Source organism: Pyxicephalus adspersus, chromosome 2, assembly GCF_032062135.1.
Source record: "Pyxicephalus adspersus chromosome 2, UCB_Pads_2.0, whole genome shotgun sequence".
Lineage (NCBI taxonomy): Eukaryota > Metazoa > Chordata > Amphibia > Anura > Pyxicephalidae > Pyxicephalus > Pyxicephalus adspersus.
Window position 1 is genome coordinate 158508960 of NC_092859.1, and position 23364 is coordinate 158532323.

The 23364-nt window shown below is 40.8% G+C and overlaps 1 protein-coding gene across 5 annotated transcripts in view; it reads right to left on the bottom strand.

Annotated features, from left to right (window-relative positions):
* Positions 1–23364, bottom strand: part of POLM (DNA polymerase mu) — a 44853-nt gene that overhangs the window by 14378 nt on the left and 7111 nt on the right. For 4 of the 5 annotated variants that reach the window (XM_072402879.1, XM_072402875.1, XM_072402877.1 and 1 more), the window contains exons 3-13: positions 22823–23015; positions 21488–21592; positions 17421–17591; positions 15489–15560; positions 12568–12688; positions 12367–12499; positions 9398–9500; positions 5780–6046; positions 3762–3845; positions 2510–2657; positions 1208–1948 (exon numbers count right to left, since the gene is read on the bottom strand). In XM_072402879.1, the coding sequence (XP_072258980.1) occupies positions 2571–2657; positions 3762–3845; positions 5780–6046; positions 9398–9500; positions 12367–12499; positions 12568–12688; positions 15489–15560; positions 17421–17591; positions 21488–21592; positions 22823–23015 (1336 nt within the window). In that variant the 3' untranslated portion in view covers positions 1208–1948; positions 2510–2570. The remainder of the gene's footprint in view (positions 1–1207; positions 1949–2509; positions 2658–3761; positions 3846–5779; positions 6047–9397; positions 9501–12366; positions 12500–12567; positions 12689–15488; positions 15561–17420; positions 17592–21487; positions 21593–22822; positions 23016–23364) is intronic. The other variant, XM_072402880.1, reaches the window with a different exon arrangement.

Consider the following 23364-nt stretch of genomic DNA (forward strand, 5'->3'; position numbering starts at 1 on the left):
ACCTCTCCGGTTCGGGTGCTGTAATATGAACTTGATCATTTAGGATAGTGCCAGGGCTGTGCATGTTTTTTGCATAAGAAGGCTGATACATTATGAAACTTCAAAGCAGGACCACCTTTAAAAAAAGGCGAGTCAAAAACCTGCTATTGCTGACCTAATATTGATATTCCAGTTACCTGGCTGACAGTGGTACTTTAACTTCATGCCCCAGAACAAGCATTCACACAGCAAAGTCAGACTTCCTAATCTGCATATAGATTTCCGGTCAGTAGCTGAAAGCATCAGATCCCTTTCATGACGACAGCTCATTTACAAACATAGTGACAGACGACGCTTTAGGTGACTTATGATAATCTTAACCAGTAAATGGGGACACATTCAGGAATCTTGTATTCTATCGGCACTACTCTCGTCAAATGAAATGGTATTAATGAGATCACGGGAACTATAAAAAGCAGAAATCATTTACGTTGCAATTGTCGGATCCGCTGATTCATCCTCCATCAACAAAACCCAAAAATAGTTCTGACATTTATGATGTTGAATTGCAGCCTTTATAAACCCCATTTGCATCACCCAACCTATATATAAATATTATATAATTAGTATTACATCAAGCCTCCGCTTAGCACGTATTGGGTATATTATAAAGGTTTGCCTGATAACTGGAAATAAGCATCTTGTATGTCCTTCACATGGCCACTGGAAATATCAGTAGCAGGGGTTCTAATATACAGTGAGCCAATCACCCGGGCCCAAGGAATGTCATCTGGGCCTAGCTTTGGTTTGTTTCTACATCTTTGGAGCCAAATCTTGCACAGAACGTCCCAAGGGTTTATAGAAGAACACTGAAGTACAGGATGCCTATTGTGCCATTTATAAAGCAAACCTTTTACCAATAAATTAAGGAAAAAAAATTATTACATGAAAAGGTGTTGGCTGCCATTGCTGGCCAGCTTTTGCCTGGGTATACACATTTGTGAGCCGATATACACATTTGTTCTAGTTAAGGAACTCGGAGGTACTAACAGCCAGAAAACTGAAATTTTCTTTTAGAAGAGGCCAGAGATTGCCCTACAATACATAGGAAAGGCATGGATGCATGTCACTATATGGTAACATGTTCTGCTCTAAACACCATCATATTATAATGTAGAAGTCATAGCCAAAACCAAAGGGTAAGTACTAGTCACCAGAATCAACTTACCGTGCCGTGTTCCACTCAGTGTGTTGATGCGGACATCTTGGTAGTGGAGAAGATCTTTACTTTGTGATGTCAAACCTTCCACAGATGACTGGTAATCTCAGGACAGGTGAAGCAGTAGCAAGAAAGATTGATAAAGATGCAAAGAATGAATGAAGCAAAGGGATGTCATGGTGCAGCTTCCTCTCCAGCAGTAAGCACAGTAATGCCATCAATACATCTTGTGAGGCCAGGAGTAAGCAGTATATATTCTCGTACCGCTGATATCCAGTATGAGGACAAGAAGCAGCAGTGCCTAGGCACAGTCACATCAGGAATTGTATGGCATTCATCATCTGTGCACGGGCAACTTCATCCTAATGTGCTTTATACACATGGAACATCTCCAGTTACCCCATCTTTACAAACATGAAGATGACTTGCTGACTTGACAAGATCTTCAGGCAACTTGAATCATAGATATCACCGGATTTGTAGCCAATGTAGAATAATGCCACTTCTAGGCATCCAAAACATGTTTTACTCCAGCAAATTACCTATTGGTAACCTTGTGTGATCGGACACCTCATCCCAAGGGTTATAATGATAGTTCTCAACCTTTTTAACATGGGGGAACTCTTGAAATAACTTTCAGGTCTTCAGGGAACCCCTTCTATAATTATATCCACAGATCACAGTACATTAGTGTGGCGGTCAGTGGTCAGAATTCCTCTTACAATGCTGGCCAGTGGAAAGAATGTCATCCTACAAATAAAAGATTATGGGTGTCACTTAAACTGACCTGAGAGGTGCAAACCGCTCCTCTAAAAGAACCCTGGTAAAAAAAAAAAAAAAACCTTTTGAACACCTTTATTGTTCAGTTATGTGGGCAGCTCTACAGGAAAACTACTATACGAGGGCTGCCATGCCAACTTTCCTGGCTTCAGTTAATTCTGAGTCACTGACCTGGATGGAACAAGTGTGCAGATTACTGTGTGATCTCCATATCTGCATTCTTGCTTCACATCTGTGTTTTAGATTGGTTCAGCTCAATGCCCAGGCAATTTTATAAAATAAAAAAAAAGTCAGAAATGGCAGTCGCTACACACTTGTTCCCCTTACATTGGACACGAGAAAAGTATTTTTTAAGGAGCCCCATTTGCTCTTCTAATCAGGCCCAAAATCTAGACGCTGCAATAAAAGCCTCCCAGGTTGTGATTAGGAGCGCCGTGTGGCCTCACCGTCAAAGAACGGCTAGAATCATCATATAATAAAATATAATTTATATAAAACTATTGAGTTTTGTGTTTTACAAAAATAAAATACCTTTCCAAGTCCTTAGGGAAAAAAAGATTCACAGTTGGGTACATGAACCAGAAAGCGATCATCAGGCATTTCTGTGTGAAGGAGGGACATACTCCAAACCCAAATGAGCAAAAATCTCCTCTTCCGATGTTGCCAAGATTAAACATTTCTGGAGGAAAAAAAAAAATATGTTAAAGAGCAAATATACTCAAAAAACAAACACACACTTACCTTCAATCCCACAGGGCAGTCTGATCAATCTGGGGGTGTCCGGCGTCGGGTCCCGCGTCGCCCCGGCATCCGTCCTAGGGCCGGCACTCTGGGAGCCACCATCTTCGTGTTCTCGTCCAGGTTCTTCATCATATGTCACCTGACCCACCCGCGAGATCAGGTGACGTCGAATGAAATAAAATTGCTGATCTCACTGTGCATGCGTGAGATCGGCAAATTTTTCTCTTTGAGCAAAATGGCTTTTTCTGCGCATGCCCGAGATGCTTGGAAATGCGCACAAGGAGTTGTGCCTAAGAAAAACAAAACAGAATTTTTACCTTACATAAAAGGGTTCTCTACCCTTTTATGTAAAGTGAAAATTCTGAGTTTAATTACATATATTAAGTTGCAATACAAATAAAAAACTGACCTATCATTGGTAATGTATAACATTTTTTTGGACAACCATCATCTTTATTGTTTTAGGAGCCACAGCCAACTGTTGCGCCCCCGTGCTGCTTCTGGAATGTTGGGAGTCTACTTCCTAACAATACTATGGGCTCTATTTATAAAGCAGGGAATATGATATTCCTTCAAAAATTCACTGGTGGGAATCCATTAATGGTATAGAAAGCCAAGGTCCTGGAAGATTCCCACTAGGAAATGATTGTGGGAAAATCCCTGTTTCATAAACGAAGCCCTATATTTTGGATCACCCACAAGGACCTGGGAAAGTGTTGAGGCCATTTCTCAGCCAGGGGATCTCTGCCAAGACCACTTGCCGCGGTCCTGGGTAGCCTGGCCCCGGTCATTGTGTCTATATGGGGGACATGGTCCACAGCTCTGGCCAGTGTACTCCCCCAAGCGGGGTCCTTCTCCTGACCCCGCTGGAGCTGCACTGGCCAGAGCTGCAGACCACTAAAATTTTCTTGCAAACCACCAGTTGGCGACTGCTGCTTTACCCGGCTGTTATGTGACACATATAAGGTATCCCTTTATACACTAGGGGTAGAATCATTTTTGCCTTTACATTTCCTTTACTACAGTCAGCTGGTTATCTTACCTTTTCCCCATTGAAGAGTCCATGGCTGGTAAGAGTCATTTTCTTCTCCTGCCATGAGTAGCGCCGTAGCTCTCTCTCAAAGTGCTGCAATAAAAATAAATGCATTAGTCTAAAATCACATTATCCTTGCTTAAGTCAGGATGGGTTTAAAGAGAACCACCTATGACTGAGCCTGCCCATTGACTAAGTATATTTGTTGTAAGTTGGCCTGGTCTACGGCTGACATGTGGTTATAAGAAATCATCAGACACCTGTCAGTTACTGTACTGTCTAACCTAGTGTTTCTCAACCTTTTTAACATGGGGGGGATCCATGAAATAACTTTTAGGGAACTCCTCCTATAATTACTATATCCACAGCTCGCAGTACATTAATGTGATGATCATTGGGAAAAATTCCTGTTACACTGCTGGCCAGTCGGAAGAATGTCACCCTTACACATAGCCAAAAACATCACTGGTGTCACTCACACTGACCTGAGAGGCAAAAACTGCTCATTGCTCAGGGAACCACTAGCGCAAGTATAGTGGGTGTCTTGCAAACAGAATGCAGGCTAGTTTACTGTTTTTACATGTGGTCACTTTCCAAAGTAAATTTTTTGCCAAAGCCTGGCAATGCAAGCTGTCTGGTGTTACATATGTTGTCCAGATTGACTCCCCTGCACACCGCCTGATGATATTTTCAAATTGTTACACAGAGCTCTTTGTCCCAGACACCTGAGATAAATCCCTGCAATCCCACCAACAACTGCATTGTCCAGTGAGAGCCCCTCCATTACCAGGTAGGGTATTTCTTAGGGAAGAGGAGTGCTTGCTTAAAATAGAGGGGTACAGAGCCGTTTTATAGCTAGCTAAGGAAAATGTGGTATCGGTTCCAAGTACATATTTAATGTTCAATAAAGCCCATAACCTAAATTTAATTATCTCTAGGTACTTAGAGGAATAAAAGAGAAAAGCTAACTGAATACCACAAGCACAAGAAAAGGTTGTTCCTTGAAACACATATGGGAGGCCCTTAGTATAGAAAATGTTATTCTTAGGAAATGTCTGGAAATCATGCAACTCATTCAATTTTGAATGAACAAAATATATATAAATGGAGGCATGGTGTATATTTTGTGAGGAGGGGAGAGGTGTTAAGTAACAATAACACTTTTTCTGGCAACTATCTGTATTTATGGTAATCTTTTGTATATAATTCTGTTGTGAGGGGCATGCTACATGCTGATGGTGTTAATAAGGGGGAAAACAGAAGCAATCTTGGGAAGGATTTTAAATCTGTATGACACTACGGAATTGAAGATTAGCCGCTGGTTTGCAGGTAGTGATATCTGCATTGGCATGTTAAGTTGCAATGTTAATGAACGGAGATGCCACCTTCCTTCCGTGCTACTTTAGATTACAAAATACTCTGGGTGAATGTTGGAATGTTTTGCAGTGTAAAAGTGAAGACAAACATGAGCTGGTAATAAAATTAAATTTTAAAAGCCTGGGATGCCCTGGTACAATATAACATTTTATAGATTACTTCCTAACATATGTACAGCTCCCAACATGCCCCACTCTACAGAAGAATTGCTAGGAATGTTTCATGTATACAACTGAAAAATATTCACCAAACCCAGTGGCTGCTTTACACACAGAGGAAGAAAACAGCCATGAGCGGTTGTAAATCTGCAAAGCTTTCCAAGAAGCTGCCTATTTTCAGGAATGACTCGAGGAAAACCATTGCTGGCAATGAAATCCTAATGTCTGCACAGACCGTAACCCTAACGTCATAATGGGTGGAAAGGAAGGAGGCAGCAGTAGGGGCTGTTCTGTGTAAGACATTACTGAAGACAGCCATGAACTGTACAGGAATAAGGATTTACAGAAGAATGTTATCACTCCGTCCAGGACTGCTGACATTGCCTAAAAAAAGTCTCAATGTCAGCATTCAGGAGACGGAAGCAGATCAAGGATTTGTTACGAACTACATGCCAGCTTTTATTCTATAAATAAACCACACTTAATACCTACCTTTGATCCTGTCCATCCCAAAAGGGCATACGGATATTCTAAGAATGGAGTGACAACTAAATCCACTCTGATAGCTTTCCAGATAGGAGATGTAACACCTGAGCCAGTTCTATGCACCACCCCAGAAGCTTCCAGTTCACACTCTGACTTCAAGTCCCCAACAGGAAGGGCAAAGATGGAATAACAGGTTTCATGACCATCCATGTTCCTGTTTACTTTGTAGGGTGCATGAGAACGTTCCTTCAGGTGTCGGTACAACAGCAAACCCTGCAATAAAGAGGAGGAAATTATTATGAAACAGGATTTATATAACGCCAACATATTACGCAGCGCTGTACATTAAACAGGGGTTTCAAATATCAGACAGTGACACAGGAGGAGGAGAGAACCCTGCCCCAAAGAGCTTGCAATCTAGGAGATCTGACTTAACAGAAGTTTGACTTTGACATAGTGGAGGAGAGAGACAGGTCAGTATATGAATGCTGAGACAAAACTACACAACACTTCTTTACTGAAAAGATATAGTAGAGGTGTTCTGTAGCTCAATGTCCACTGACCTGGACAGGGATATTAACCTAGTTTGGGATACAAGCACGTTGGATTTCTGGGGGAAAAAAAAAAAAAAAAAGAAAAACAGATTTTTTGTTTAAGAAGTCGCACATAACCTTCCAGGAGTTGTGTACCTGGGACAGACATTCTGTTCTGTGTTTGAACCAATACCTGAGCAAAAGACTCTGTAAATAACCAATATACAATAAGTGCCTCTAGGGAACTATGAAAAAGACTACAGTTCCAGCAGCTAGCAAAAAAATATTATTTTTCATTATCGCACAGTATTTATTTATGGGGCCAACATATTACGCAGCACTGTACAAACTCCATAGTCATGTGACTAGCTGTCCCTCAAAGGAGCTCACAATCTATTGTCCCTACCATAGTCATATGTCATTACCACAGCCTAGGGCCATTTTTATGGGGAAGCCAATAACCCTAACTGCATGTTTTTGGAATGTAGGAGGAAACCGGAGTACCTGGAGAAAACCCACACAAACACGGGGAGAACCTGCAAACTCCATGCAGATAGTGTACTGGCCGAGATTCGAACCTGGGACCCAACGCTGCAAAGGCCAGAGTGCCAACCACTAAGCCACCATGCTGCCCTCATATATTATAATATGAATATTATATTATAATTATTTGCATTCATGGCAATTGATCTTGTTTCAGTGAAGTGTTTATACCTAAACTTCCCTAAAAAAAATCAAAATAATAATCCTTTAAAAAATAAATCTGTGTTGTGTAAAAGCACTGACTGTTTCCTCCAGTCTGGTGTTTACCCTTTCATGATTGATTGGTTGGTTTGTCCCTACCAGTGTCTCATCTGATCTGTGTTTGTGCTGTTTAGGAATACATTGCCCACCATATTGGAACACATTGCAATTCCAATACATTGTGGTGTATTGGAACACATTGCCCACCATACCAGGCAGCACGGTGGCTCAGTGGTTAGCAAACTGTTGCCCAAATCAAAGCAGTGTTCTCCCCGGCCCCTTTTAGCCAGACGCACCACCCAGAACCAGGCTGTTTTTGGGTGGTTACTGAAGAGTTGGGTCACTATAGAGGGCCACCACCTACCTACAGCTTCTTACCACCCAGCTTCTCTCTGCAAAGCTTAATTTGTCCCCATTATCACATAGAATAGCAATGTTTCATATTCAATTGAAGAATTCAAACACTTTGCAGTTTTTTTGAGATCTTGCAAGCAAACTGAGCTTGTTGGTAGGCTTGCAACAGATCTCATTTTCACGTGGCTATTAGGAGCTTCCTCCTCACCAGCAAATGCTGATGCATATATAATTATGATTAATTTATATAGCGCCAACATATTACACAGCGCTGTACATTAAATAGGGGTTACAAGTCACAGACAGATACAAACAATGACAGGAAAAAAAAAAAGAGGACCTGCCCTGAAGCTTTCACTTCAACTTCTGACTGCGGTTCAGGCAAAACCCTTCTGCTGGTATATTCTGATCCGATCTGTACAGCCTGCAACCATGTTCTTTTAAAAGTGCCCTTAAAACCCATCTCTTCAAACTTGCCTACCCCTCTTTTTCTGTCTCCTAAACCCTCACTACTTCCCACCATTCTTTATGCCCCTCTTATTGTGCGATACTTCCCCCGCCTCTTAGACTGTAAGCTCTTCGGGGCAGGGTCCACTCCGCCTCCTGTGTCACTGTCTGTATCTGTCGGTCATTTGCATCCCCAATATAATGTACAGCGCTGCATTAATATGTTAGCGATAAATAAAAGCAGTTTATTAATAATAATAATTTAAATGTGTATTGCGTTTGGTTATGATTGTGGGTTTGTAGCCGTATTCCCATGCTTGGGGTTAGGATTCCTGCCTGTTCTGTATGAGGATGTCCGTTTAGGTAATGCTATGTTTCATATGCTGATGTGACACAAAAGTCTGTCTGTACCTTCTACAGTTTCTGGTAAAGACCAGGCCCCCGGGTCCCTGCATCATGATTATCCCTTGCTGGTACTGACCCCGCTGGCTGTGTGACTGCACTGTGCTCATGTTTCTGTGAATTAGTGGTGTTGGGTTTCTGCCATGTTCCTGTTATCAAGTTTCCTATATAACTCAGCAAACCCCGTCTACCCATGGAACACCAGTCTTTCAAAGTGCACCAATATGATGGTTTGTTCTCCATACACAATTATTGAGGTAATCCCATGCTAACAATGTAATGTGCTTGATATAAAGAACAGAATAGATTGTACTGAGCCTTGCCACAGACTTTAACAGAAGAGGAGAAAGAAGGTTAGTGTTATTTACATAGAACGGTCACATTACTTTCCATAAGAGATGTAGGCAGCTTTTAGACTTTCAAGGCTAGTACACACGTCAGATGATTCTCGTTCGATCACCTTAAGGCTGATATTAGAAGAGAATCTGACGCGTGTACAGCGCTCGTCGTCCCTTCTGGCGGATCCATAGATGACGAATGAGGTATGATTGTAATGAAACTAAAGGGGGGGAGAGCACAGCGGGGTGCCACTGTCGTATGTTCCTTCTCACGCTCCGTAGAGCAGAACGACGCTGTATTTACAGCTCTCGTTTATGCATCGTGCAGTCTTTTGTCCCTGGAAAGGATCATGAAAGACAATTATTGCACTTGTGTACGCAGCCTAAGTCTCAGCACCATATGTCTGGCAGTAAATTACAGATGTATGGATTTTCTCAAGAGAAGTTACTGTTTATATAAGCAAGTGCACAAATGGATTATGGAAGAACGGGGCCTTAGGCCAGGTGTCAACTTTTTACAGAGCACAATAAAAGCATGATGAAGGTTGAAAATAACAGAGAAACCACCCCATATTCACTGTCAGCTCTGGCATAGCCGAACAAAAAATGTGAAGTGACAGGCAGGTGCATAGACTTCCCCTGATACAGAAACATAAAGGAGGAAGCTGTGCTCCCTGGACATCCATCAGGCCCTGGGGTCATGTCTAAGTTGCCCTGTGGCTGGTTGTGCTCTGAATAGTGCAGGGTATCAGAAGCATAGGAATACCAGCTTGGAGATACACATCTACAGATTAATTTCTGCTCACCTTGCCATCCATCCAATCCATAGCTTTCTTCAGTACGCCAGTCAATGCATTGTCATCAGGATGTGTAATGAGGAAATCTACATCATGGCCCTGCTGCTTCCCCCTAGGATTTCCAAAGACACAACAAAATGTTAAATTAAACCACAGGAAAAAAAAAACATTAGGTTAATTGGCTTCCCCCCAAATTGACCTTAGACTATGGTAATGACATATGACTATGGTAGGGACATTAGATTGTGAGCTCCTTTGAGGGACAGCTAGTGCCATGACTATGGACTTTTTAAAGGGTTGTGTTATATGTCGGCAATGTATAAGTAAAATGTGAAGGGTACAGAACTGATAAGGATGCAGAATCCAAAAGGTTCCTTTAACGCAGTATTTCATGTCTGGTCACAGAGAAAAAACAAATGGCAGGAATTGATGACCCACATACAAAGAAAACCAATGAGCTGCTGAAACAATACTGATGGATATTCTGGGCACATCAGTTCTCAAATGTCGATTTACTACTGTGAAGGAGATCAACATTAAATGCCTAATTAAGTCCAAAACCCAAATTTAGGTATCTGATGCCAGAAGGCAAAAAATAAAATGCTGGTTCAGCAATATCTAAAATCAGGTCCACACAGGTGATCATACCAAAAATCCCTCATGTGTGGCATGAAAACTTTTTGAAACACTAACATGTAACACATTTACAGATTAGCAATTATGGCTTCACTTGCTGCTTGTTATCATAGACTTTCAGGCAACCAGCATTTCAGTAAAAAGTGAATAAAAGCCTCTATTACTCTCAGATAAAAGTTTCTTTTCATGTACATTTTGTAGGTCTGTGCACAGCAGAGAGATTTTGCTATATGCCTCCAATACTTTCTCAGGAAGCGGTTGAATTCTGAGTATTTGTCAGAACTAGGTCACATCTATATTAAACTGGGCTACAACTGTATTCAACATCACTGGGACCTTCAGTTTTCTATGAAGTGCTGTACCAGTTTCTTAACCTCCCTAGCGGTTCATTTCTTTCCGGTTTTATAGGTCTAAAAGCTGTACATTGTTTTTCATGAAAATTTATTTTACAGTATAATATAAATAGTATGAGTATATTAAAGTTTGAAACACAAAATCATTTAAAAACAATACATTGAATAAATTAAAAAATCTATATATTAAAAAAAATACATATTATACAGCATTATTCATACTGTAAAATAAATGTTCTTGAAAACAATACTGCTTTTACACATAAAAATCCAATGTATTGCATTTAATACAGTTATTTTGTATTGAATGCAATACAAATGGATTTTGAATTCCCCGCCCCGCCGGGACGTACACATGCACCAACGTCACCGGGAACTCCCCCGGTGACTCATCGGAGCAGAAGCGGGAAGAAGAAAGAAGACGGAGATCACGGCGCTGGACCCCGGTGGATCAGGTAAGCGCTCCATTTACTAACCTTCCCTAGGTGTTCCAACCCCGAGAGTGGCTCGGGGTTACCACTTGTAGCAACTTTTTTCTACCCCGAGTCACTCTCGGGGTTACCGCTAGGGAGGTTAAAAGGAAACTATGGCATTCTGTGTGTGTGTGTTTCATTATATACAGTCACTTTATAGCCCTTCCACAGATATACTTTAAAAAACAAGTGATAAATTTGACATAAGACCTCTACTTTGCATGGGGCAAAAGTATTTTCTTTCCAACATTTTCACATAGAGAATATTTAAAGCAGAACTAAACCAAAAATAAATAAATAAATAATAATTAAAAAAAATCACACTTGCCTTTAATCCTACAGATCCATTGACCCATCGGACGTTTTTTTCATTTTGGATCCCACGTTGTTGCACTGCACAGACACGAGATCAGGTGACGTAGATGGGGCAAAAGATTGGTGATCTCACTAGGCATGCTTGAGATCAGCAAGGAAAAAGGACTCCTTCTGCGCATACATATAGTTACATAGTTATTTTTAATTTATATAAAAGGGTTGTCTACCCTTTTATGTAAAATATAATTTTTTAATTTAGGTCCGCTTTAACTTTTTATTGTCTATATCACAATACAATTGGGTCTCATGTTAACATACACTTTGTTATAGTGGAACTAAACTCATTGGTGGGTGGTGAGCTTCTGCTAAGTTTTCACAGCAGACTTGCCTATTATGACACATACTTACCTTGTACTGTCACCCTGCAGTGATGACAGGTACAGAACTTGCATGGATCGGTGCCGCCATCTTCATCACCGGCTCCACAATGGACTGTGAAGACGGCAATCCCCCTCGCTGATTGGATGATGTAACTCATGTGCAGGAGTTACATTATCCCTGGCGGGGGACACACAGAACTAAGCTCTAAGCAGCAAAGGCCCATGCACAGTATAGTTTGGAGCAAAAACAAAAAGCCCGGGCGTTCGTTATTTGACAAAAGAGATATTCCATTTAATTTGCTAAATAGTACTACCTCCGGTGTTTTTTTTCCTTTCTCAGTTTAAGTCCACGTTAGCGGTGTCTTAAAACTACTCTTGGAAGTATCATGTTTTAGGGGTGCTTTGCTGTAGGAGGGGCTGGTGCACTTCAGATAATAGATGGCACCATGAGGAAGGAACATTTTGTAGATATACTACAGCAACATGTTAAAATCTTAGCAAGGAAGCTGAAGCTCCATTAAAAAAAAAAAAAAAGTCTACCAAATGGCCAATGTTTCCAGAGATATCTGCAAAGTTGTGGTCAAAGGAAAAACAAGGTCATGGTTATGCTAATCATGCAATTATTTTTTTATTGCTTAACATTCACTTTATTTAGAGTGAATAACATTCAACCCTTAGCAAACAAATACTCCACAGTATATCAGTAATAGGATTTTTGGATCATTTTTCCACCCTCACCCTAAAGCTCCAATGCAGCTCCACTCATGTGTCTGTACTGTCTCTAAAAACTTTACAGATACCAAAGAATTTATTGGCCTTACCTGCGAAAGCCACCAGTCATTGTAATCTGGATGTCAGGGACAAATGTCTGCAGGGCTTCTCTTATCATACATTGCATACGTTCAGCCTCCTCACGTGTCACAGGAAGCTGCAAATCTGCGTAATGTTCTAGTCCTAAGTCGGGAACACTGATTATTATCACAGACAGTGACATATTTTATCACTACTTCCTATGTCCTTACCCGCTCTCTGCTCTGCTGTCAATTTAAATTTTGGGTCTTTCAGGTCATCCAGCCTCCTCACTCCATCTTTGTACCATTGCTCTGCTGTTCGCACCCCGACTCCAAAAATGCTTGTTAACAGCTAAAGATAAAGAAAGCATTTTACACTGATATGTACTTATAAACTGCACATAAAAGGAAATCACCTTCAAAGTTAATGCATTTATCAAACAATGCCATATCCTTAAATCAGAGGGAAATAATAGTCCTACGTCCCATAAGTGGACCCAAGCAAGAAATTACTGGCATACCCATATCAAAAGAAAAAAAAATCCATTTTATTTCAAACATGTATTTATAAAAACATAATGTCAACATATACAACATGCAATCAATAAAAAGACCATCCCATGGCTTTGCCCAACAATTTGTGCACATATACAATAAAAACTATCAAATTTATTTTCTCTGCATCTCAAAAGCATTTCACAGCAGCAGCTGCTTCTTCAGGGGATTTGAAAGCTGAACAACAAATCAAACAAACAGATATCCAAAGCACCAAGGTGATGTTAAAATCCGGGTCAGTCCCACACTGCATGCAAGCCCGGTATTATGGAGAGCACTCGATTAGTGTCATTGGTATTAGGTGAAGATAATGTCTCAAACATTTCACCAGTACCCTTTTCCTGGGTCAGTGAATCAAAAAGTTTTTGATATGCACACTTCAGCCTGGTCCCACCATCCACCCAGCAAAGGAACAAGCTTAGCACATAAATTTTTATTGTATACATGCACAAATTGTTAGGTAAAGCCATGTGATGCTCGTTTTATTGATTGCATGCTGTATATGTTGACATTATGTTTTTATAAGTACATGTTTGAAATAAAATAGAATTTTTATTCTTTTGATATGGGCATGCCAGTAATTCCCGCTTGAGTGCATTTGTGGGAAGTAGGACTATTTATTTATTTTACTTATATACTAAAGATGGTAACAACAGACAAAGCTCAGAGGTCACCAAGAAAACAAAAAGGATAAATCTACACAAACATGTTTATTGAAGTTACTTTCTCACTGGTTACGGTTAAGCTGCCTGCAAAGAAAACCGATTAAACTCACCATGTCCTACACCACCGATCTGTGCTTCCTTGAAAAGCTACAACTAATGAAGGATCCTTGGTACTTGACATTTCTGGGAATATCACAAACCTGGCTCCCCCACTATCCTCAGTGGTTTCATCCTCCCAGTCCCCTGCATCACTGTGTCCTGCAGTGATATAGCAGCCTGGTGGACAGAACCAAAGCGAGCACAGGGGGGACCTTAAATGCTGAATATTCTTCAGCAAGCCTTGTTCTTGAGAAAAAAAAAAAAGTTCAGTCAGCAGTAAATGCAGTACTAACGATTTTCTTTACCGGCAGCCAAGGAAAAAACATTTTTTGATATAGTAACCAATGAGAACCACAATATTACACCCAGATATGGGCACTAGACCTGGCAATAGTGAATGCAGAAGATGGCTGGGGACAAATATGGGCCAGAACCAAATTATTTTCACCTCTGAACCAGTAGTTCTCTGAGAGACCATGCACCAGCAGGTGATACACATTCTAAGTTTATCCATGGATACCCCCCAACCATTTTAGAACAGGGAATGCAACCCAGTGGGTACCAACATAATAGAACTGCCCACTAATTCACACTTTTAGTCTTTCAAATTATTTTAAGCTCCGCAGGTGCACTGTCCCCTTAAGTCTAGCAATTCTAAATTTACACCTTACCATCAAAACCAGACATCAGTAACGCTCATTTCTGACTATGTAAAGGTTTATTTAAAATATGCAGATAATGTAAAGCATCCGAGTTACCCAAACTGAAATATACAAATATTGACACTGCACCACATTGTTGGTAGAATACCCACATGCCTCAAAAGTATGTACAAGAGAGGAGTGCAGGTGGGTATTAAAGTGGGCAGTATGTGCAGAAGAGGAGTGTGAATAGAATGACAGCAGTTATGCACAGGAGGGGAGTACAGGACGTATTAGGATATCAATTTAATATATAAGGATTAATAATACGCTTTTACTTTATAAAAAAAAAAAAGATCTCCTTTACGATCTATTATGAATGCTACAGCCAGACGTATCCATTCTTCCCACCTACCTACCCCATACACAGCCCTCCCACTGCCCATCTTCTGCTGCCTCTCTTTATTGGCTTACATTTCACCTGAGAGTCAAATTCATCTCCCTCCACAGCTACTCCCCCACCTACCTACCTGATACACAAATCCCTCCACAGCTACTCCCCCACCTACCTACCTGATACACAAATCCCTCCACCTCCCCCACCTACCTACCTGATACACAAATCCCTCCACAGCTCCTACCCCACCTACCTACCTGAAACACAAATCCCTCCACAGCTCTTGTCCCACTTACCTTTCTGACCTGATAAAAAAAAAAAATTCCCCCCACCTTCTCTCTTTGCTCCTCCAATGACCTACTAAGGACTTCCTCACTCAAAACCTCCTGGCATACACGGCTCCAAGATTTTTCTAGAGCTGCCCCGACTCTCTGGAATGGTCTTCCTGTTCCTATTTGGCTTGCTGCTACTTTCTGCTCATTTAACAGCCACAAAACCCATCTTTGCAAACTCACCTACCCATCTTCTTCTGTCTCTTAAACCCTCACTATCCACCCACCACTCTATATCTCCTCTCCTATTGTATGTTGCTTCCCCCACCTCTTAAATTGTAAACTCTTTGGGGCAGGGTCCTCCTCCTGTGTCACTGTCTATCATTTGCAAACCCCTATTTAATCTACTGGGCTGCATATTATGTTGGCGCTATATAACTTCTTTTAATAATATTATTAATAAGGTGTGTGTGAGAGAAGGAGTTCTACCCTCTATGAACCCAAACAATCAGGGTATACACACCTTCATACATTGATAATGCTTGCTGGCTTTGATCTCCTCGGCTTCTCTACACACTCCATCTTCCAGGATTTCCTGCACATAAAATCCACAGTAAGATTTACACATATAGACCAATGAAGAAAAAAAAACAACAGACTAGACTAATATATACATAAACACCCAGCTCTATTTCCTGTAATTGAGCTACTTAGTCAAATCAATGTCAGTTTGGTTAAGTAAATTGAAGTTAAAACTAAAAATTATGAAAAGTATCTATATTTAGGAACCAAAAGAATAACATTTTACCACCACACGACAAAACAGCTGAAGACGGAGAGAAAACAAGCCTATTGATGAGCACAAAATGTGTGGTCAGTTGTACAGACCAGAAAATATCAAACCATTTTACTTTTCAGGTCTATTGGTAAAATAGATTTGAAAAAAAATCTAAAAAAAAAAAAAAACAAAACACTAAACTAGATCAAATCTATGCTGATCAGCCAGAACAATAAAACTATCATCCTGAATCTTTGTATGACCAGAGACTGCCTACATAAGACCCCTGAAAGTGACCTGCGGTATCAAACTAAAATGTTTACAGCAGATACTTTAAGTCTCTGCCCTATACCAGGCCACCTTTTTTCCATTGTGTTTTGAAGCTCACATGCTTATTGTAAAGTCGGTGCAACTTTCAGTGGTGGTAAGGGGTCAGCATGGGCGCGCTTACTGGTCTACCCCACAAGTCCTGACCCAGCCACGTAGCCATCTCAATTTGACCCTGGTCATAGTCACTCCGATCGCTATACTTGTCCAATTTTGCTGCTTTCAAATCTGAAGAACTGACTGCCAATATATACCCTTCTTCTTGTCAGGAGCCATCGTAATCAGATGGCCAATGTGATCACTTCATCTGTCAGTGGATTTTTAAATTTTGGGTATCATTATATCAGTGTATAGTCTGATATCAGTTACCCAGCAATGGCTTTTAACATTATGCTTTCAACAATCCTAGGTTACATACACACATTAGATGATTCTCATCAGATATGAGCCTCATCGTCGCTCATCAATCAATCCTGGCAGATCCACAAACAATCGCAACGCAAGTGAAGGGGAGAGAACGCAGCGGGGTGCTGCCGGCTCTTTCTCCCCCTACCCTAGCCATAGCGAAGAACGGAGCTGTATGTACAACACTCATTCATGCATCTTTCAGTCTTTTGTTGTTAGAAAGGATTGTGAAAGATCCTTTTCAACTACAAAAATCTAACGTGTGTACGTTAATTCAGTTAAGGCATTATGTAAATGCCATTGCTGAATATTATTGTGAAGAACACAACTTGCCTGGATGTAATCTTAGTCACACATTTGAAGCAAGCAAGCAGATAAATCTGCTGACAAGTTGAGCACCAATTAGCTAAACACTTTATTTCCTATCTTTATATCTGATTTTGAAAGAATTAAAGGCAGAAGATCAGAACACCAACCAGGCAAGTTGTATGTTATAGAGCCAGGTCAGTAATGCCAGCTTACATAACCTCCCCCTATAGATCCTTTTTAATGGTTGTTAGAGGTTCCTTGAGCACCATTTTGCTACTTTCAGATAAGATGCCAATGACAACAAACCTAAAGCCCAGTGTATAGTTTGTTTTTCACTTACGATCTCATTCCTGATTGAATAAAATAAACAGATTTTAAGGGCCACTTATGCTCCAATACTGCTTTTATGTTTTTACATCCTCACCACATCAGTGAGGGTTCTGTAGCCCTTCTCTATCCGTAGCCCTTCTCTATCCCCAGCCCCAGGAGCCATGGGGTTGTAGAATATGATGAGGACAAGGCAATGAATATGGAATTGTGTTATCTTAGAACATTACAAGAAAATGTGGATTTTATAATAGGAGAATTAAATACAAGTGTATGCATGGGTGTGAGTCCTATGTGACCAGCAGATACCTGGATGACAGACTTGCAGTGCCCACCACACCACAGCAGATTTTCGGTTTCTTCTACAGACTGTAGTTTGTATGGGAGTGACTTCAGCATGGATGCAGCCCTGGTGAAACCAAGAAATCGAACCTCTGATGCTTGGAAAGAAGCTGCTTGTGCTAGGATCTCCAAAACATCCTATATAAATGCAAAGACACACAGCTATAAATGTTGTTCCTGAACTATAAGAGAAGTTTATGCACTATGCATAAAGTTTATTTGCTAATATTTTACCTTTACATGATGACATTTTGAAATAAAACCTTTCCATTTTCAAAGCATATCTTCCTATAGACCACTGTTCTCCCCAGCCCCTTTTATCTGGCTGCACCACCCGGCACTTTGCAGTAGCCACTCGGCTGTTTTTGGGAGGTTACTGAAGAGTTGGGTCACAATACAGGAGCTACCACCCACCTACAGCTTCTTCCTACCTAGCTTAAAAGCTTTTTTGGAGGGAACACTGTAGACTAAGTAAAATCATAACCAGATCTGTGTTTCTCCATGCAAAACAGGTAGCTCATGGCTGGTGGGAGAGGCTGGTAAGGTGCGTTCCATGGCTTCCATGTAAATCACAGTGTCCTCTCCAAGTCAAGTGCTCCAAGAAAAGTGGTCTGGCTCTTTGGGAGTATTAAAATGACTTGATGGGAAGATGTCAGTCTGGAGGTGTGGGCGTTTCTAGGCAGGCTTTATCTGAATAGAGATCACCTCTATATGTGATGCTAAGCCTCTATGATTTAAAGAACAAAAATACAATGAAAGCAGGACAGGCCAGGGCCAATTAGTTTGGAAAGGGAAAGGTGAAAAGCTCACAGAAATCAGAATAAGCAATTTGAAGATGTGTAACTAAATAAAACAACTCAATCACAAGCAGGTGGGTTGTTTATTGAAGGGACAAACTATAAAATAAACCTGTCTGTTCACAAGTACACTCCTCTTTCCTCGCCCTGGCACCGTCACCACCATGTTTACCTAGACTTCGGTTATCTTGATTGTCCCAGTCAGAATGACCTTACTTATGGCGCGTGGAGGATATAACGTTTCCAACAACCAATAGCGCATAGAAAAATTTAGGGTTTCCAGATCCCTATCTACGTACCAAAACAAATCAAACCTCAAAATGTAAAATATAATACCATTTATATACAAATTTTAAATTACAAATACTGTATATCAATATCATACCATATGGTTGTTCTAAGGCTACAAACACACGTCAGATGATTTTTCGCCTGATAATTGCCAGAGGGCTGATACCGGACAAGAACCTGGTATGCGTACAGCATTTGTTCGTTCGTCGTCCATGGATCTGCCAATTATTGTAATGAAAGTACAGGGGAGAGAGAGGGGTGCCGCTCCATCCTTCTCCTCCCCTCTCCATAGACAGGGTTCTCCCCAGGCACTTTTAGCTGGGCGCACCACCCAGCACTTTTCAGCACCCACCCGGATGTTTTTGGGTGGTTACCAAAGAGTTTGTTCACAATACAGGGGCTGACACCCACCTAAAATTTCTTCCCACCCGGCTTGAAAAAATTTCTGGGTTGAGCACTGATAGAATAGAACGGCACTGTATGTACAGAGCTCGTTCATGCATTGTGCAGTCTTTTGTCGTTGGAAAGAATTCTAAAAGATCCTTTCCAACGACAATTATTGCACGTGTGCACCCAGCCTAAATGCTTCTAAATAATTCCAAATACATCCAAAAATATCTTCAAAGCCATGATCCCCAGGATTCTGGTCAATCTTGCAATCTTGTTTTCAGTTGTAATAGAATTCATAATATGAAGATTAATATTTTCAATGCGTTTCACAGTTCAAGTAGTTGCCTTCTCAAAAACCACAGGAGCAGCCAATCAAATCAATACTCAAGGGTATTGAAACAGGCAACCCAAATAATGTATAATGTTAAGAAGTGTTTGTGTTGAAGTTTCTCACATTACTCTTCAAATAGTTACCGCATACAAATCATGTACAGGAGTGAGTCAGGAAGTCGCTTCTCCTCACATACAGCCCCACTTGATAGAAAGACGTATTCCCTCGTGTTTGCGTGTGAAGCCGAAGAAGTGACCACCTGATACTCCCCCTTGGTATATGATGTGTATGTGGTCACTATTTGTAGGGTGGGCTGTGAAACGTGTCAAAAATAAGGGGCTTCTGGTTACAATAGGTTTATTTTGACTTTTGTTACGACTGAAAACACTGTGTATGGTTAACCAGAAGCCTGGGGAGCATGACTTTAAAGATATTGTTGGATGTATTTGGAAGATATGTTATGGTATTAATATGTTTGTTAATAAATTGTATTAGAATTTACCTTGTTTGATTTGTTTTGGTACATAGATAGGGATCCAGAAACCCCGAATTTTTTTTTGTAACAAATGAATATGCACAATATGAGTTTGGGTTGGACCCTGCTAGCATGCATACCTACCTAATTGCACTAATTGTCTATTGTATGAACCAAAGAGTATACCCAGAATTGTACACCAATACATGCGCAAGCCTACATTTTAAAAAGATTGTGAGCAGGCACACATGTATGTTTTAGTGCAGATGGGACATCACCATTCTTCTCCGCAAAAGACAACTTGCCAGCTAGCAAATTTTCATTTTCAATGTAAAGTTGTAATTCTCTTTATTGGCTTCCATTTCACCTTAGAATCAAATTCAGGCTCCTGTGCTTTGCCTCAAATCCCACCACAGTTCTTGCCCCACTTACCTTTCTGACCTGGTCGAAAAATACCCCCTAGCTGCTCACTTCGCTCCTTCAATGACCTACTAATGACTTCCTCACTCATAACCTCATCACACGCACGGATACAAGACTTTTCTAGAGCTGCCCCGACTCTCTGAAATGGCCTTCCTCATCCTATTCGTCTTGCTCCTACTTTCTGTTCAATTAAAAGAGCGCTAAAAACCTAACCCTTCAACCTCACCTACCCGTCTTCTTCTCCTCACTACTTCCCACCATTCCATATCCCCCTCCTATTGTGTGATACTGCCCCCACCTCCTAGATTGTAAGCTCTTCAGGGCAGGGTCCTCTCCTCCTCCTGTGACCTTCTGTCATTTGCAACCCCTAGATAAAGTACAGCCCTGTGTAATATGTTGTTGCTATATAAATACTCTTAATATTAATATTAATTCTTATTCTTCAGTACAGGAAATGAGCCTATAAAACTGTGCAAGCGCAATCCTTTTTTTCCTTTTCAAATTTTAGAGTGTAGAAAAGTTAGAACCTATGACAGCTGCGTGCCCTCAGATTCTCCCCTCTATTTGTCCATGGAGATGGGAAATCCCAAATTTTGTCACCAGAAGAGGAGGCAAATCTCCCAATAAGTAAACCTGTTTTGTTCTGCGATCTACAAGGGGATTACTATCACTTTGCTTTGTCTTTTCACTTCCTGCTGTGTCTGGTATAGGAAGTGAAGAGAACGTTAGCCAGGTTTCAAGGAGCTCTTTAAATGATGGATGGGTCTGCTTCCTATATCCTGTACACTACTATGGGGTTTTCTTTATTTTAAGACTATTCACTTAGCAAAGCTCATGTGTTAATTTTCCCTGAACATGATTGACTATTGAAAGTGGACACATTTACCTAAAATATTTATTTTGTTAAGGAGGAATTGAAAATATTTTTCCCTCACTCCCACAAAAGTGCCAACATCTTCCTCTTTTTCTGGGTTTATAATCTTATATGATGTAACACCCTGAAATTATGTAATTCAAGATCACATCATATGTTAGGTCATGATGCTGAATGATATAACTCCCAGGCATGCTCACAAGAGTTTGCCTTGGTCAACATTCTAATTTACTTCTTCTGATAAACAATTAAGCGACAGTGAATCCACCACTATTCACTGTAGGATTAATTGTTTATCAGAACAAGTAAATCCATGTGAGGGGCAGCCGAGAATACTTCTCCCGCATTGCAAAACATAATAGGGATTTCCATGTGATTGACAAATGGACGATCGGTTTCTGTAAAAGAAGAGCAGTCTTAAAATGTCTACTTGGCAGCATTGCTCATACTTACTGTGATCTGTGAATTATGATGAATCAGGGGTGTCCGCCTTTGGCAGGCATAAGGCAGTACAGCTGAATGATCAGTTTTAGCGGTTGAGGAAGGAGTTCTTTCATCCTGGGAAAACACAAACACATTTAAGTTTAAAATTATTAATTAATAATAATTAATTGTGTTGCCTGGACAGCTGCCGATGGCTTGCTCCCTATCACTATACCACAACAATATCATTCTAAAATTATTACCCTCTATCAACGTGTGACCTATACATGGGATAATTATTAACCCTCTAAAATAAGATTTACACATCAGCAGAACCGACATTTGTATCAAGAACCGGCTTATTGCACCTATAACTCCAATACTCATTGCAACCCAGCATACAGACTAAATCCTAGTCCTGCAATACTATCAACATTTTACTCTATATTAATATAATTAAATAAGCAAATCATACTTTATAATCTTTTGACATCAAGTATTAATTTATCAGATATCCCATAACTGATTACAACCTGCATATTTACCTACCGCAAGCAAAGTCCAAACCATCCTGTTTCCATATCCTTGGAATACTTACCCGGAACTAGCTTGATTATTAGTTCAACTATTCGGCCCCAACAACTCCAATTTACGAGTCTCTGAATCCCTTAAGGGAGCCCAATGGGGCGAAGCGTGTCGGTGCTGTGTCCTTGTGTATAGTAAAGTGTAATAAACTTTTGCCTTGCAGTTTATTATTTAGGAATTTGTTGCACACTTTACATGAGTAGTAATTGACTAAATCCTGATTTTCTATAAGAAAATCCATATCCAACACCCGAAAGGGAAGCCGGAATTACTGGGGATCCCTGGCAATAAACACTTGTTTATACTTGAGTCACACTAGTAGATGTGCAGTGTCCTTTAGTATAGTAAAGCGTGTAACAAATTTTTGCCTTGCCGGTTTAATAAAGAAGTGTTTGTTGCACACTTTACATGAGTAGTAGTGGTTTGACCAAATCCTGTCACATTTCCATAGGCAAATACATACCCAACACCCCCAAAAGGGAAGTCGGGATTACTGGGGATCCCTGGCAACAAACGCTGAGCTTAGTGGATTTTGACAGGCGGCAACCAAGCAGGTAAGTAAGCTTATTGCAGAAGAGACATTGCATTTCCCTTTCAGAAATGGGGACCTGTGTGATGGCCAATTCTACGTTGTAGTCCTTACTACACTGTAGTCTGCACATTGATTAGTAAACCAACCAAGCAGATCACCAATGACCTCCTCAACATCAGGGGGCACCCTGGAGTGTAAGCATCACAGTCATTACAATAGACATACCTAGATCATTGTGCTGCACTTACCTGTAAGCAATGTCTGGCATCCACTGGCACAGGCTTCCCTGAACTCATGCTCTCTGTGAACCAGCCGATGTCCAGGAAATGTGGGGATTTCTGTTCTCCTGTACACTGCACCTGTCTTCCAGTCTTCCTCTCTATCCAGCCGAGGACCTCTGTGAGAGAATTCTGCTCTGACACTACGTGTGTCACTTCATCACTGTAAAACCAACCATCAGAACCACAATGTTACATTTAAAAAAGCAACCTTAGGGCTCATTTCAGACTTGTGGTTAACCACTTTGTTGTACCGCAGGTTCATCCACACTCCCAAATGCTCATACCGTGTTTCCCCGATGATAAGGCAGGGCCATCAAATAAGACAGCCCCCCCTTTTTAGGTAAAAATGAAAAATAAGCCCCCCCCCTGCAAATAAGCCACCCACCGATTACTTACCAGAATCACGTGGTGCGGTGGGTGACTCCGTGTGTGGTTCCTCCGTGTGGTTCCTCCGTGCGTCCTCTTCATGAAGAGGAAGTGACAGGACTGAAGTGACTCCGCCCACGCAA